This window comes from Zingiber officinale, chromosome 4A (genome assembly GCF_018446385.1).
Source record: "Zingiber officinale cultivar Zhangliang chromosome 4A, Zo_v1.1, whole genome shotgun sequence".
NCBI lineage: Eukaryota > Viridiplantae > Streptophyta > Magnoliopsida > Zingiberales > Zingiberaceae > Zingiber > Zingiber officinale.
In genome coordinates, this window is record NC_055992.1 from 81427663 (window position 1) to 81444018 (window position 16356).

At 40.6% G+C, this 16356-nt stretch overlaps 1 protein-coding gene and 1 long non-coding RNA gene across 2 annotated transcripts in view; both read right to left on the reverse strand.

Annotated features, from left to right (window-relative positions):
• Positions 1 to 838: 838 nt before the first annotated feature.
• LOC121970030 lies at positions 839 to 1198 on the reverse strand. Its single transcript, XR_006108822.1, has 3 exons — positions 1137 to 1198; positions 999 to 1049; positions 839 to 901 (listed from the first exon to the last, which is right to left on the reverse strand). It is a non-coding gene; the product is annotated as an uncharacterized LOC121970030 (long non-coding RNA).
• A 490-nt stretch (positions 1199 to 1688) lies between these two features.
• LOC121972462 (zinc finger CCCH domain-containing protein 44-like) overlaps positions 1689 to 16356 on the reverse strand; it is a 32294-nt gene continuing 17626 nt past the window's right edge. The window contains exons 4-6 of the mRNA XM_042524128.1: positions 2130 to 3039; positions 1932 to 2059; positions 1689 to 1694 (exon numbers count right to left, since the gene is read on the reverse strand). Of these exons, the coding sequence (XP_042380062.1) occupies positions 1689 to 1694; positions 1932 to 2059; positions 2130 to 3039 (1044 nt within the window). The remainder of the gene's footprint in view (positions 1695 to 1931; positions 2060 to 2129; positions 3040 to 16356) is intronic.

Sequence of the window (16356 nt, forward strand, 5' to 3'; positions counted from 1 at the left end):
AAGATCAAGAGGTCTTTTGTCTACAAAGAAAGGTACAACTAGTCTATTATCCCGCTGTGTACTAGTTTGTTTTCTTTGTGTGGATCCTGAAATACCAACACAAGAGGCTATCGTTTTTAGGTTTTCGATTTCGTGTTTCGATTTCGTGTTTCAATCTTGTATTTCTATTGAGGTCTCTTTAGTTAAACCTAGGGTTCTGTAAGAAGTTAAATATCCAATTTCTTTGAAAGGTTTTGTCTAGGAAGTGGTGGATAATCCCATAACCAATAAGGTCTAGTGCCTCGCCATGTTTAACCTGGAAGTCAATATTTGAAATAGATATTTAATTAACTTCTGTAATATGGTTTAACTTCTGAAGAACGCATAGGTTAAACTTGGAGTAAAAATGTTAAATATCGTTTCCAATCCAAGTTTAACTTCTGAAAAGCAACTTGGATTAATAATGTTAAGCATCGTTTGCAATTCAAGTCTAACTTCAGTAGAGCACATGGGTAGCTAGGTTAAGTTCTGTGTTTGTACAAATTTTTGTACAGGGGAAACAAAACGGTGTTCCAATTAGCAACCAACAGAATAAAAATCCATAAATCCGCCAAAATAGAAATCTAAAGGAGTATAACAACATAAACAAACATGCAGGTCATCAAAAAAAATCAATTGCATAAAAGAATTTTGTTAAGAAGATCAAAATCATCAAAATTCAACATAGTTGAAACAATAAATTTTAGCAAATAGTTTGGGATAAGATTATATTTGTAAATTTCAATTAATATAGAAAAGCCTCATTAGGAGAGTAAGATACTCAAAACACCACATTTGATCTAACAGGATATTCTTTTCTCTGGCCCAAATCACTTGCTCGATCACGAAGATGATTGAGTCGCAGTGTCTCACTTGCTAACCACTGCAGCTCAATCACAAAATTCATGAACCATGTAATTATTCAGGAATCATTAACAGAAAACTTTTTGATACAACAAAATTTTTGTTGATTTACTCACATCTTTAACTCTCACTTCTTGTATAGCTTTGGCTTTTGTCAAAAGATCCCCCTTGGCATTGAAAATGGAAAAGAGATTCAGAAAAGGTATTGGGAAAACAAATGACTCTGAACTATTAGCCTAAATGGCACATGTTACCACAGTCAATCTTCTAATCAAGCCACATTTTATGCTCTGCCGCAAGCGCCTGCATTCCTCCTGAAAATATAAGAATAATCCCAAGGACTTCAGAAGGGAAAAAAAATTCAAATTATGAACCATAGATGACTTTAGAGAGCTAAATGCATTATTCATTCTTCTGTTTATTTTGTTCCTCCTCGATTTACATAGGGAAAGGTCAGATATGTTCAGCATTGATATATGAAATAAAGCATCATCGAATGCGATTCAAGATATCATTTTTTATACAGTTATATATCAGGGCCAATGCTCTGGCTTCTGCTGATTTGGCCGGTCTGGTCCAATTTTTATAACTATGCTTGAAAGTGCCTCCACATCAAAGAGACAAACACCTTACACCTGTGGTCAGTATATACATCAAGTACCAAGATAACTTCCATGCCAACAAAACATCAGTCCATAGATTGAATTTGAGTGGACACTTTCATAGATGTTCATACGATACACCTAAAAAATGCCTTATTGTTTATAGCTGAGTAAATAAAAACATTTGTAAACTTTTATCTTCAATCACTTCTGCAAGCAATGCAAAAAAGTAAATCCAGACTTTAGACCATAGGGCAGGTCCTCCATTTAAGTCTTTCTTTAAGAAATGGGATGACAATTTTACATTTTGAAAAGTTAATGAATTATGGTATGATGTATATGGCATAAAAAAAACGTACCTTTAAAATGCATATTAGGTAAGCATAAAGACAAAATCAAATAGAAATTAAACAAAATCCAGGGAAATGTGTTTTTTAAACTTTCAACCTCTGTAAAACCTTGGTTTGAGATTGCATCAATGGATGAAGACTCCATCTTGTCTAAGTTCAAAATATCCAGAGCAATGTCAGTTGATTTCTTGCCCACTTTGTATTTTTCAGAAGCTAAATGTGTGCCTGTATATAGAAATCATGATCCTAAGAAAGACTTTGATCTTGAATAGAAGCTATGATCAGTAAAACTTACCAATAACTTGAACAAGCCTATACATCTCTTGCTTTTGACCAGAAGCTGGAATCCTTATTCTAACAAAAGAGCCAACAACCTTCTCAGTGAATTTGGCATCATCGATTAAATCCTCCAACAAACTACGACGTAAATAAACAAGATTAATGTTATGGACATCTATTGCCGCATAATCATCAAGATTAGATTGCAGTTCTCTCTCTCCAACTCTTTTACGGTTTTTCTGGCGTTTATCAGAACCTAGATTTGTTAGATTACTGTATACTTCATCATCCATATGACCACGATCAGAATCAATAGCTCCTTGGTTATCATCAGTACCTGTCTGTTGAACCTCTTTGATTAAAAAGTGAGACTCCAAAAGCTTTAACATTTCAAAGTGTCCAACACATTCTTTACCAAACAAATTTTTGAGTCTTCCATCACACACAATTTGACTTTTTTTTCGAGGATCACGAAGGTTATTTTTCTTTATGTATTCCAGCAAAAGGGCTTGAACATCAAATTGAGAAAGAACAGAATTGTCACCATCCTTCATATGTGCCACAAATTCTAAGAGCACTGGTGAAGCCCATCTGTTGTCTTCAGAAAAATATTTCTTCTCCCTCTCAATGCCTTTGGCAGCAAGCTCTTTATTGATGGAGCTTTTAGAACCTCTCCCAACTCTTTTCTTCGAAGAAATGTATTGATGAAGTCCTGAAGAACCATCAGAACTGGCTTCTTCATCGTCATTAGCATCATATAACTCATCAGATGTTTCCTCTTTACACAAAGAAGCATCAAATCCTTTCCATGAACTTCTAGCATTAGTAACCTTTTCTGTCGTGAGTGATAGTTTTACTTTAAGAGTTAACCAATACACTTTGAACAAATATTCCCAGCTACTCCTGTCATCAAAGTCTACCCTGATCTGCATAAAGTAAAGAATATACTTTAAATAAAATAATGGAGTAAAGAGACGATGCTTTCCACTTTAAATTCTCTAAATCATCAATGTTTGTAGAAGTCGGTGCACATGGTTCATAATATCATGTCACTAACACAAGCTTTTTTAAGGATAAGTGTAACGTCCGAAAATTCTCAAATCAATTTTAGAAATATTTTATGATTTTTCTGGAATTTTAGAATATTTTTATGAAATTTTTAGAGTAACAGAAGTAGCAAAAATAAATAAAAACGTAGAACCGCTTAAGCGGGAATCGAACCCGAGACCTAGCGAACCCTACGACTTATAGATAGCTTTAGTAACCATGTGACCCCAGCAGGGGTGTGCTGAAAGAAGAGAGGAACAATAATATTTATGATTGAGTTGGGGTGAAATTAATCACTTAATATAAATAGGAAACTTAAGTGGGGATTGAGTTTTTCATGTTTCGGCAACTCCTCCTCAACCCTCACGCCGCCCCCTCCTTTTCCTCACCTCACGGCACACCAAGGCCCCGAGAGACCTAGGGTTTCACTCCTAGAGACGTAAGGGCACCTTCCGGCAACGACTCCGACACGAGGGCGTTCCTCTCCACGAGAAGAGCACGTAGACGCAAGAGGATCGTCGAGGGAATCGTCTCCACCGGAAAACCTAGCGATTGGATTATAAGAAAAACTAGCGCAGGAGGTAAGAAACCCCTCACCTGCAGTATAAGTAGTTCTCGTGTGATTTCATGCTTTAGTTTAGTAGCATATGAATTTGTGACACATAGGTTGCGCAATAGCGCACACCAAGTGTTCGAGAATATGTTCAGCGCAGGAAAAAGGGCAACTTAGACGCTTTAATAGCTTAGCTAAATGCAATAGAGACATTTATTTAGTGTATGCAGTTTATTACAGCTTATATGGGACTACGGTCCAATGGGTGGGCTCCTACAGTCGCCTCTAGGTTCAGACAACCTAGCTCTAGGCTCAGATAACCTAGAAATAGCAAGATAAGAAAAATTCAGTTATAACCAGTATTTTATTTTCAGCAGTGGCACTGTACTGGACTAGATGTCCATTGGGTTGGGCTCCCATAGTCGTCCCCAGGTTTAGATAACCTAATACACTCTACTAAATTCGGAATTTGCAACCCCGGATCTAGTTAGGGATGCGCGCACAGCAAGTACAGTTGTCGGGCCCATCAGCAGCATGATTATGTATTTTCATCTATTTATGATAATTAGTTTTCAAAACTTCACAAAATAGTTTATGAAAATATAGAGCAGCTTAGCATCAGTTAGCAGTAGTGTAGTTCAGCTTTCATTTCAGTTTAGTCTTATGAATCATCATGATAGTTTTATGCTTAGCTATGGTTGCCATGTATCGTATGAGATTATGCCATGTTTTAGAATCCATGTTTAGCAAGGTTCAGCATATTTTTCAAATAGCATGTTTTAAAACTATAAAGTGCATCGTTTGCATGTTTTGTGAGGTAGATGGTTTCTTACTAAGCGTAAGCTTACAGATACTTCTTTTCCTTATACTGCAGATAAAGGTAAAGGAAAGATGGACTAGCAGAGGCTGGAGGGCAATGCTACAAAGATGTGTGTGGGCAGGAACTTGGAATAAAGATCTTAGGGATCTAGCGAGTTTTGTTTTAAGCATTATAACTTTCTAGCATTTTATCATTCCGCACTTAGTATGTTTAAATGCCCTGAACTAGTGAATTATGCACTATGTCATGCTTAGAATGTCAGTTAATTGTTATTAGTATGTTTATAGCCATATTAGAACTCATGTGTGTAAATTTGGCACGAAACAATGCTGAAATCAGACTCCTGATACGAAATCAGAAACCCCGATCGATCAGCCGATCGATTGGGGGTCTTCAGTCGATCAGTTGATCGATTGAGGAGCTTGTACCGCGAACAGTAAGCTCCGGGATCGATCCGCCGATCGATCCGGACGCGTTCTGTCACAAACAGAATGCCCTGGAATCGATCACCGGATCGATCAACAAGTCTGGATCGATCAGTCGATCGATCCAGAATATTACCCCGCGCACAGTAGCGCGCTGAATCGATCAAGGGATCGATTAGTCAGGATGGATCGATCAGCCGATCGATCCAGAATCTTGTCCGTGCACAGTAGCACGCTCAATCGATTAGTGGATCGATCAAACGACTCCAATCGATCCACCGATCAATTGGAAGGCCTGATAATAGCTGGAAACCCCTCATCTCAGCTCTTGATCATATGGGAAGCCTAGATTATCTCCCTTAGCATAGGAACAGTATTCAAGATGTAGTTTAAACATGAATTCAAGATCGAATAGCAATTAACAGAAAAAAATTGTATTAGTTAGCAAAAATTTTAAATCAGATCAGTTTTCCGCACATTAAGAATAGTTAGTAACAGTATAATGTGACGATCCGGCCTTACAGCTTAGCCAGTAGAAGGCGGGTCGTTACAGAGTGGTATCAGAGCAAAAAGTTCCATACTTCCTATACACACATCAGCATTGAACCTGCAGCTTCCAAGTAAGAACATCTCTCACTTTACTTATGTCTTGTTTCATATTTAGAGATAACTAAAGCATGTTTGTTTATAATAGTATTTAACATGATAACAGTAATTACGCAATTATGATTGTATTAGTTATGTATGTCCTCTATGTCTCTAGAAATGGTACGAGGACGCCCAGCTAGAAGGGCACCAGCCACTGAGCCCCAGCAAGAGGCAGGCAGTTCAGTGCCTCCTCCAGACCTTACAGCAGTAGTGGCTCAGTTACAGCAACAATTAGTTGAATAGCAACAGGAAATAGCTACTTTAAGGGCTAATCAGCAGAACACTCCCACTGTCACTCCAGACCCTAACTTGGCAACTCCAGTAGTGATAGAGGTTCCACCAGTCCAACCTGCAGCACCAATGGCCCCAGCAGCAGGAACACAGAGAGAAGCCTATCTGATCCAGTGACAGAAAGTCAAGCCAGAGAATTTCTCAGGCACCAGTGAACCATGGGATGCTCAAGCCTGGTTCAAAACACTAGAGAGTACGATGGAGCTTTTGGACTGGCCAGAACATGAGAAGGTGAAGTGCGCCTCTTTCTGTCTGACAGGAGACGCACGTATTGACAAAATAGCTTTGAAATTCCAGAAAAAAGTGTCCCTTTCTTCTCCGGAGCTTTCTCATTAAATAGAATTGCTTTACAATTTATCTTTAGTAACAAAGTAAATATAGCTACCATATTAATTACTGATAATCTAATTTAAGTATGTACTAATTACAAATAATCTACTCTAGGTAATAATATATACACAGCTAATTAGCACAATTATGGCAAAGTAAATTCCATATTTGATAGGCCATAATATCTGCCATTGATATCCCCCCTCAAGTTGATGCTGGATGATCAACAAGCATCAATTTGTCAATAAGAAAGTGATGACGATGTCGGGAGAGAGCTTTAGTAAACACATCAGCAATTTGAAATTCAGTGGTTATATGTGGAAGAGTGATGACACAAGCATCATATGCCTCACGAATAGAATGACAATCTACTTCGATGTGTTTGGTGCGTTCGTGAAATACTGGATTTGCAGCAATTTGAATAGCACTAGTATTATCTGCATGAAGTGGAGTAGGTTCAAGTTGGGAAAACCCAAGTTCACCCAACAGTCCCCGAAGCCAAACTATTTCAGAACAAGCAGAGGACATAGCGCGATACTTTGATTCTGTGGAAGACTTAGACACCCGATCTTGCTTCTTACTTTTCCATGCAATAAGAGAGGTACCCAAAAACATGCACCAACCTGTAACTGAGCGTCGAGTATCAGAACAACCAGCCCAATCAGCATCACTATATGCAACCAAACGAATAGGAGAGCCCGCAGAGAAGAAAAGTCCCCGGGAAGAAGTGCCATGCAAATAGCGAACAATGCGTCGAACTGCAGCCAAATGAAGATGTGTAGGTGCTTGTAGAAATTGACTAACTTGTTGAATAGAAAAGGCAATATCAGGCCGGGTAATAGTCAGATAGTTCAAGCTCCCCACTAGTTGTCTATATAAAGATGGATCTGGGAGAAAATCACCCTCATCACGGCGATATTTAACGTTCACCTCTAAAGGATGATCAACAGAACGACCATCCTGTAGACCAGCCAAAGCCACTATCCCTTGAAGATATTTATGTTGGTGTAAGAAAATTCCAGCTGGACTAGAGTGTACTTCAAGCCCCAAAAAATAGTGTAAAGATCCCAAGTCTTTCATATGGAAAGACCCCTGAAGATGCTCTTGAAGCTGAGAAATTAAGACAGAGTCGGACCCTGTAATAACAATATCATCAACATATACCAGGAGCAAGACGATTCCTTTTACAGTTTTGCACAGGAATAAAAAAGAATCATACTGACTTTGGACAAAAGAGAAATTAATAAGCGTAGAGCGGAACTTGTCAAACCAAGCACGTGGAGCCTGCTTTAAACCATAGAGTGAACGTTTTAGTTTGCAAACATCAGAAGAGGGTGTAGAAAATAATCCTGATAGTGGAGTCATATAAATTTCTTCCTTAAGATCTCCATGCAAAAAGGCATTTTTCACATCCATTTGTCGTAATGACCATCCCTTGGAAGCAGCAATAGTAAGGATAAGTCGCACTGTCGTCATCTTAGCTACAGGAGCAAATGTCTCCTCATAATCCACTCCATACTCCTGGCGATTACCAAGTGCCACCAGCCTTGCTTTATATCTATCAATTGAGCCATCAGATCGTAGCTTAATAGAATATACTCATTTACAACCAATGGGCTTAACACCACTTGGGCAAGGAACAATATCCCAAGTGTGATTCTCCTGAAGAGCCTGAAGTTCATCCTGCATAGCTTTAACCCAACATGTCTGCTTAGTCGCATGCGAATAAGAGGTAGGAACTGTAGTATCAGCTAAAGTGGCAGAAAAACCATATTTATCAGGAGGATGACGAGTGCGAGAGGATTTTCGAAGAACCATTAGATTAGGATCGGGAAGAGTTTGTGATGGTGAGCTTTTCGTCGTTGATATATAACGCCAGGTATAAAACGATCAATTGATGGAGAGGTATTCTCAAAATGAGGAAGAAGAACACTTCCAGAAGGAGAAACATGTTGCGGAAAATAATACTCATGCTCAAAGAAAATCACATTTCGGGAAATACGCAAACGATTAGCAATCGCATCATAACATAGAAAACCTTTTTGAATATTGTTGTAACCCATAAAAGCACACCGTACAGATTGAGCTGTAAGCTTGTGATGCTCATGAGACAGCAAGTGGACAAAACAAACACACCCAAATGTGTGCAACATGTGATAATCAGGATGCATACCGAAAAGACGATAGTAAGGAGAATCAAAATTCAGTTGTTGAGAGGGCAACCGATTAATCAAATACACAGCAGTAGACAAGGCTTCCACCCAAAATGTAGGCGGAACTGAGGACTCTAGGAGGAGTGTGCGTACCATATCCAATAAGTGACGATGTTTTCGTTCAGCCACCCCATTTTGCTGGGGAGTATAAGGACATGACCGTTGTGATAAAATACCTTTGTTTTGCAAAAGGGCTTGAAATTCATGTGATAGATATTCACCACCATTATCAGACCGTAAAATCTTAATGCACGTAGAGAATTGTGTCTCAATAAAAGCCAGAAATTTTTGAAAAACAGTGAACACATCAGCTTTACTACGTAGAAAATATATCCACGTGAATCGACTATAGTCATCAATAAACGTCACAAAATATCTATATTGTGCATGGGAAGTAACTGGAGTAATGCCCCAAACATCACTATGTATTATCTCAAAGCATGTTTTAGCACGACCACCATGAGTAGGAAAAGGTAGAACTTTACTTTTCCCAAGTTTACAAGTAGTGCAGGCAAGAGGTAATAGATGTTTAAAAGACTGAATGTTGTCACCAAGAAAGTCATTCTTCATTAAATTAGATAAAATCACATTATTCGGATGGCCCAATCGTTTATGCCAAATATCAGCCTTATTTGCAGTAACAATAGAAGAGAAGGACAAATTTCTAGGAACAGAAAACTGCAACGAAAATAATCTTCCCACTTTAGGCCTCTTCGCGATCACCTGACCCGACACCTGATCCTGTACAATACAACCATCACGAGAGAAATGTACATCACAGTGATTATCAACAGAAATTAGATTTGTAGACAACCCAGGAGAGATAAATACATGACTAAAAGAAGACCCTATATCACCAATGGCTGTAATTGGAAGATTACTGCCATTAGCAATCTGAATATTTTGTGAGCCATTATACTGTCGTACATTATGCAACAGATCAGGTGACCCAGTCATATGATTGGACGCCCCAGAATCAACAATCCATGAAGAAGAAATATTCATACCTTGGCCCTGAAGAGTAAGAGTAGAAAAGGCTGTGAGAATCATCTGTTGGACCATCTCTGGCGTAAGAACAGATTGATTGGTGCCAGTGACTGTAGATGTAGGACCAATAACATTCAGATTTGGAATAGTAGCTTGAAAAGCTTGGGTTCGTCGATTTTCCGGACGTGTAGGACACTCCTTGATAATGTGCCCATGTTGCTTACAATAGTTGCAGAATTTCTTACTGCAGTTGCGAGCAATATGTCCAAACTCCTTACAACTATAGCACTGCAGTTGATCCTTACCACAGTTCCTCCCTTGAGCAGCATAAGCAACATTGATAACTGTAGATTTTTCTAGTGATGCACCTAGAACAGCTTGGGTAGCCAATCTTTGTTCTTCACGCAACAATTCTCCAAGACATATATCCAAAGAAGGAACTGGATTTCTATTTAGCAATCCAGCCCGAGCAACATCAAAGTCTGATCTCAATTTCATTAAAAATTGATCGCGTTTACTAACTTCATGAATTGCCTGAATACTAGCTAAGGCCTCCTTTGGTACTTTTGAATATATAATATTAGAATATTCACCCCAAAGATTAAGAAATCCAGAATAATATTTCTCAATAGAAAGATCACCTTGATTGAGGTTACCAATCTCAAGCTCTACTTGGAATCGCCTTGCAGTATTATCTTGATGATATATTCGTTTCAGGTAATCCCACATCTCCTTAGCCGTATTAAAAGGACATAAATTGTTCACCATATGAGCTTCGATGGATCCGAGAAGCCAAGAGATAATTCGGGCATCCTTTGTCTCCCATTGACCAAGGTCCTTAGCATTTTCAGGAGCCATTAAAGACCCATCAATGTGACCCCAAAGCTCCTTCCCTTTCAGAAACATCCGGAACTGAAATTCCCATGTTGCATAATTCTTTCCGGTAAATTTGATTGCCAAAGTCTCCGTAGGTATTCTTCCAGAAAAATTCTCATTAGCCATCCGAAAAACAAGTCAATCCAGAAAAACAGAAATCTTAATCCAAACTCTCAATCACAAGTCAATCAACCGAGAGAAAAAAAATTGTTGATTGGAAATCAACCCAAAAGAAACAAACCAGAGAGCTTTAAGGGCAGAAGAAATTTCAGCCTTCCTTTGGCTCTGATACCATGACAAAACAGCTTTGAAATTCCAGAAAAAACTGTCCCTTTCTTCTCCGGAGCTTTCTCATTAAATAGAATTGCTTTACCATTTATCTTTAGTAACAAAGTAAATATAGCTACCATATTAATTACTGATAATCTAATTTAAGTATGTACTAATTACAAATAATCTACTCCAGGTAATAATATATACACAGCTAATTAGCACAATTATGGCAAAGTAAATTCCATATTTGATAGGCCATAATATCTGCCATTGATACGTATGTGGTGGGAGAAAATCAAAGTGAAGCGCCCAGTGAATCAGATGACATGGGTTGACTTCGAAAGGGAATTCTTCGAGGAGTTTTTCCATATGCGGGTCACAAACCGCCACTACGACGAGTTCACTGAATTCCGTCAGGGCAACCTTTCAGTTGAGGAGGCCGTGAGGAAATTCAACAGACTGGCTCGTCTATGCCCTGAACTAGTCAGCACTGAAAAGGAACGAGTCCGGTTGATGCTCAAAATGTTAAGGCCGGAAATAGCAATGAATGTGGCTAGCGGTGTCCGTAGGCCGTAAACCACAGAGGAACTAGTAAGCAGTGCTTTAACCACCGAGCATTACCAGAACAACATCAAGCAACAGAAGCAAGCCCTCTCAGAGTCCAAAGGTCAAGGAGGCTTAGGTACTCAGAAACACCAGGGTCACAGCTCCCACGGCTCTAACTGGAAAGGGAACTCCAGCAACAAACGCAAACCAGGGAGTTACCCAAAAGGAGGACCGGCTAGTAAACAGCCCAGCTATCCCAAGTGTTCCACTTGTGGAAAATTTCATCTAGGAGTTTGTCGCAAGGGCACTCGAGGATGTTTCGAATGTGGTCAGGAAGGGCATATGGCTAAACAATGCCCAAACAAGACCAGTTTTCCTCCACCACAGCCGATTCAGTACGAAGTCAAGCCAGCACAGTTGCATCAGATGCAGGCTGCTTTAGACGGTCCACACATCAGCCAAGGCAGATTAGAAGCCCCCTCAGCCACGACGAATGCGAGGATCTACTCACTCACTAGAGAAGACGTAACGAATGCCTCGACGGTTGTTACAGGTCAGATTAGTATTTTACAGCAAAGTGCAACTGTTTTATTCGATACTAGGGCAACTCATTCTTATATATCCAGGGCATTTGCCGAAAAGTTAGCGATACCTCCAGTGGTACTCAGTAGTCAATTTCTGACAACACTACCTTCAGGAGAAATTATGGCATCCACACACTGGCTCCGAGCTGTGCCAGTCATTATAGCAGACAGAGAACTCTTTTGTGATCTGATAGTGCTAGATATGACTGATTACGATGTCATCTTCGGAATGAACTTCCTGATCAGATACGGTGCCTCTATCGAGTGCCGTAAACAGAAAGTCATATTCCAACCTGAAACAGGAGTACAATTTGAGTATAGCGGAGAACCAAAGAGAAAAGCGAAGAAATTTCTCTCAGCTCTGAAAGCACAGAAACTATTGGATTCAGGATGTACGGGATTTTTAGCGCATGTAGTCAATGCCAGTTAGGATAAGGACCAACAGCTAGCAGAGGTCCGAGTCGTATGTGACTACCCAGCAGTCTTCCCTGAGGAGTTACCAGGTCTAGCACCAGACAGGGAGATAGAATTTGAGATAGAGCTTATTCTCGGTACAAATCCCATCTCCAAAGCACCCTACCGCATGGCTCCAGCAGAACTGAAGGAACTTCAGGAGCAACTATAGGAGCTGCTTGACAAGGGCTTCATACGTTCTAGTCACTCACCATGGGGAGCGCCTATATTGTTCGTGAAGAAGAAGGACGGGAGCATGCGCCTGTGCATAGATTACAGAGCACTGAATCAAGTCACGATTAAGAACAGGTATCCTCTTCCCAGAATAGATGACCTGTTTGATCAGCTAAAGGGAGCAGCAGTGTTCTCTAAGATAGATCTCAGATCGGGATATCACCAAGTTAAAGTCAAAGAAGATGATATACCCAAGACAGCCTTCAGGACCAGATACGGACATTATGAGTTCGTAGTCATGCCCTTTGGCGTGACGAATGCTCCAGCTACTTTCATGGACCTCATGAGCAGGATATTCAGAGAATACTTAGATAAGTTCGTTATCGTATTCATCGATGGCATTCTTATCTATTCCAGAACTCAGGAAGAACACGCAAAGCAGCTGAAGATAGTACTGCAGACCCTTCAGCAGAACCAGTTGTACGCCAAGTTCACGAAATGTGAATTCTGGCTTGATCAGGTAGCCTTCCTGGGTCACATTATCTCCAAGGATGGTATGATGGTAGATCCCAATAAGATAAAAGCAGTGAGTAACTGGAAAAGACCTAAGAACGCCAGTGAAATCAGAAGCTTCCTAGGACTAGCGGGCTATTACAGAAAATTCGTAGAGGACTTCTCCAGGATAGCCTCCCCACTGACAGCTCTTACCAGAAAGAACAGAAAATTTCAGTGGACAGAGGACTGTGAGAACAGCTTCAGCGAGCTAAAAAGGAGATTGACCCATTCTGACTCTACCAGAAAACACAGACAGCTTTGATATTTACAGCGATGCCTCTAAATTGGGACTAGGAGCAGTACTGATGCAAAATGGCAAGGTGATCGCCTACGCCTCCAGACAACTCAAGGATTATGAGAAGAACTACCCTACTCATGACCTCGAGCTTGCAGCAGTTGTCTTCGCCCTCAAAATTTGGAGACATTACTTGTATGGAGCTCAGTGCAGAGTGTATACAGATCATCAGAGCCTGAAGTACTTCTTCACTCAGAAGGATCTGAATATGCGACAGCGTAGATGGCTTGAGCTAGTCAAAGACTACGACATAGACATCCTCTACCACCCAGGAAAAGCTAATAAGATAGCAGACGCACTTAGCAGAAAGTCCAATGCTACCTTACTATCCCTAGCAGCCATGTCACCGCCCCTACAGAAGGAGATCACAGATTTCGGTCTCGAACTTATAGTGGGACAGCTCTCTACTATGACATTAGCATCTACCCTGCTTGGTGACATTCAGGCAGCTCAGGAGCAGGATCCTGAAATTCAGAAAATCAAGCAAGGGATAGCAGAATCAGAAAGTGGAGAGTTCAGAATGTCCAATAGTGGGGTATTGTACTTTGGTGACAGACTTTGTGTTCTAGATCAGGAGGAACTACGAAGAAAGATCCTAGACGAGGCACACAGGACTCCTTATGCGATGCATCCTGGTTCTACCAAAATGTATCAAGACTTAAGAAAACGTTTTTGGTGGCCTGGGATGAAGAGAGACATCGCTAGATATGTTAGCACCTGTCTGACCTGTCAGAGGGTTAAGGCAGAACATCAGAGACCAGGAGGAGTTTTGCAGCCTATTCAGATTCCAGAATGGAAGTGGGAAGATATTTCCATGGACTTCATAGTGGGACTACCCAGAACCACGAATGGTTATGATGTCATCTGGGTAATAGTTGACAGACTGACTAAATCAGCCCACTTCTTAGCCATCAGGATATCCTACTCCAAGGAACAGCTAACTCAGTTTTATCTCAAGGAGATCGTTAGACTACATGGACTCCCACGAACCATTATTTCAGACAGAGACAGTCGATTCACATCACACTTCTGGGAGTGTATACAGTCAGCATTGGGCACGAAGTTAAAATTCAGCACAGCTTTCTATCCTCAGACAGATGGTCAGACGGAGCGAGTAAATCAGCTACTCGAAGATATGCTCCGAACATGTGCCCTAAACTTCAAGGGAAGTTGGTGTAAATATCTGAGTTTAGCAGAATTTGCATACAACAACAGCTACCAGGCCACTATCGGTATGGCACCCTATGAGGCTCTTTACGGGCGGAGGTGTAGATCTCTAATCTGCTGGTATGAGAGTGGTGAACAGAAAGAACTAGAGCTTTAGACAGATCTAGTAGCAAATACCACGGCAGTTATACAGCAGATCCGCCAGAGGATAGAGACAGCTCAGAGCCGCCAGAAAAGCTATGCCGATATACGGCGCAGACCCTTAGAATTTTCAGTTGAGGATACAGTATTCCTCAGAGTAGCTCCCATGAAGGGAGTAATGCGTTTTGGGAAGAAGGGCAAACTAAGTCCCAGATATGTGGGACCATACCTCATCACTAGGAGAGTTGGCAAAGTAGCATATGAGCTAGAGCTACCCCAGGAGATGTAAGCTATCCATAATGTATTTCATGTCTCTATGCTGAAGAAGCATATCCCAGATGCCACCCAGGTGATTGAGCCCCAGTCGATACAAGTCCGCGAAGACCTCAGCTATGACAGTCGACCTATTCAGATAATAGACCAAGCAGTTAAGAAATTGCGGAACAAGGAAGTACCATTAGTGAAAGTTATTTGGCAAAGTCACACAGTAGAAGAGGCAACTTGGGAGACAGAAGCCAGTATGAGACAGAAGTACCCAGAGTTATTCTAAGTTCGAGGACGAACTTTTGATAAGGTATGGGGGATTGTAACGCCCAAAAATTCTCAAATCAATTTTAGAAATATTTTATGATTTTTCTGGAATTTTAGAATATTTTTATAGAATTTTTGGAGTAACAGAAGTAGCAAAAATAAATAAAAACGTAAAACCGCTTAAGCGGGAATCGAACCCGAGACCTAGCGAACCCTACGACTTATAGATAGCTTTAGTAACCATGTGGCCCCAGCAGGGGTGTGCTGAAAGAAGAGAGGAACAATAATATTTATGATTGAGTTGGGGTGAAATTAATCACTTAATATAAATAGGAAACTTAAGTGGGGATTGAGTTTTTCATGTTTCGGCAACTCCTCCTCAACCCTCACGCCGCCCCCTCCTTTTCCTCACCTCACGGCACACCAAGGCCCCAAGAGACCTAGGGTTTCACTCCTAGAGACGTAAGGGCACCTTCCGGCAACGACTCCGACACGAGGGCGTCCCTCTCCACGAGAAGAGCACGTAGACGCAAGAGGATCGTCGAGGGAATCGTCTCCACCGGAAAACCTAGCGATTGGATTGTAAGAAAAACTAGCGCAGGAGGTAAGAAACCCCTCACCTGCAGTATAAGTAGTTCTCGTGTGATTTCATGCTTTAGTTTAGTAGCATATGAATTTGTGACACATAGGTTGCGCAATAGCGCACACCAAGTGTTCGAGAATATGTTCAGCGCAGGAAAAACGGCAACTTAGACGCTTTAATAGCTTAGCTAAATGCAATAGAGGCATTTATTTAGTGTATGCAGTTTATTACAGCTTATATGGGACTACGGTCCAATGGGTGGGCTCCTACAGTCGCCTCTAGGTTCAGACAACCTAGCTCTAGGCTCAGATAACCTAGAAATAGCAAGATAAGAAAAATTCAGTTATAACCAGTATTTTATTTTCAGCAGTGGCACTATACTGGACTAGATGTCCATTGGGTTGGGCTCCCATAGTCGTCCCTAGGTTTAGATAACCTAATACACTCTACTAAATTCGGAATTTGCAACCTCGGATCTAGTTAGGGATGCGCGCACAGCAAGTATAGTTGTCGGGCCCAACAGCAGCATGATTATGTATTTTCATCTATTTATGATAATTAGTTTTCAAAACTTCACAAAATAGTTTATGAAAATACAGAGCAGCTTAGCATCAGTTAGCAGTAGTGTAGTTCAGCTTTCATTTCAGTTTAGTCTTATGAATCATCATGATAGTTTTATGCTTAGCTATGGTTGCCATGTATCGTATGAGATTATGTCATGTTTTAGAATCCATGTTTAGCAGGGTTCAGC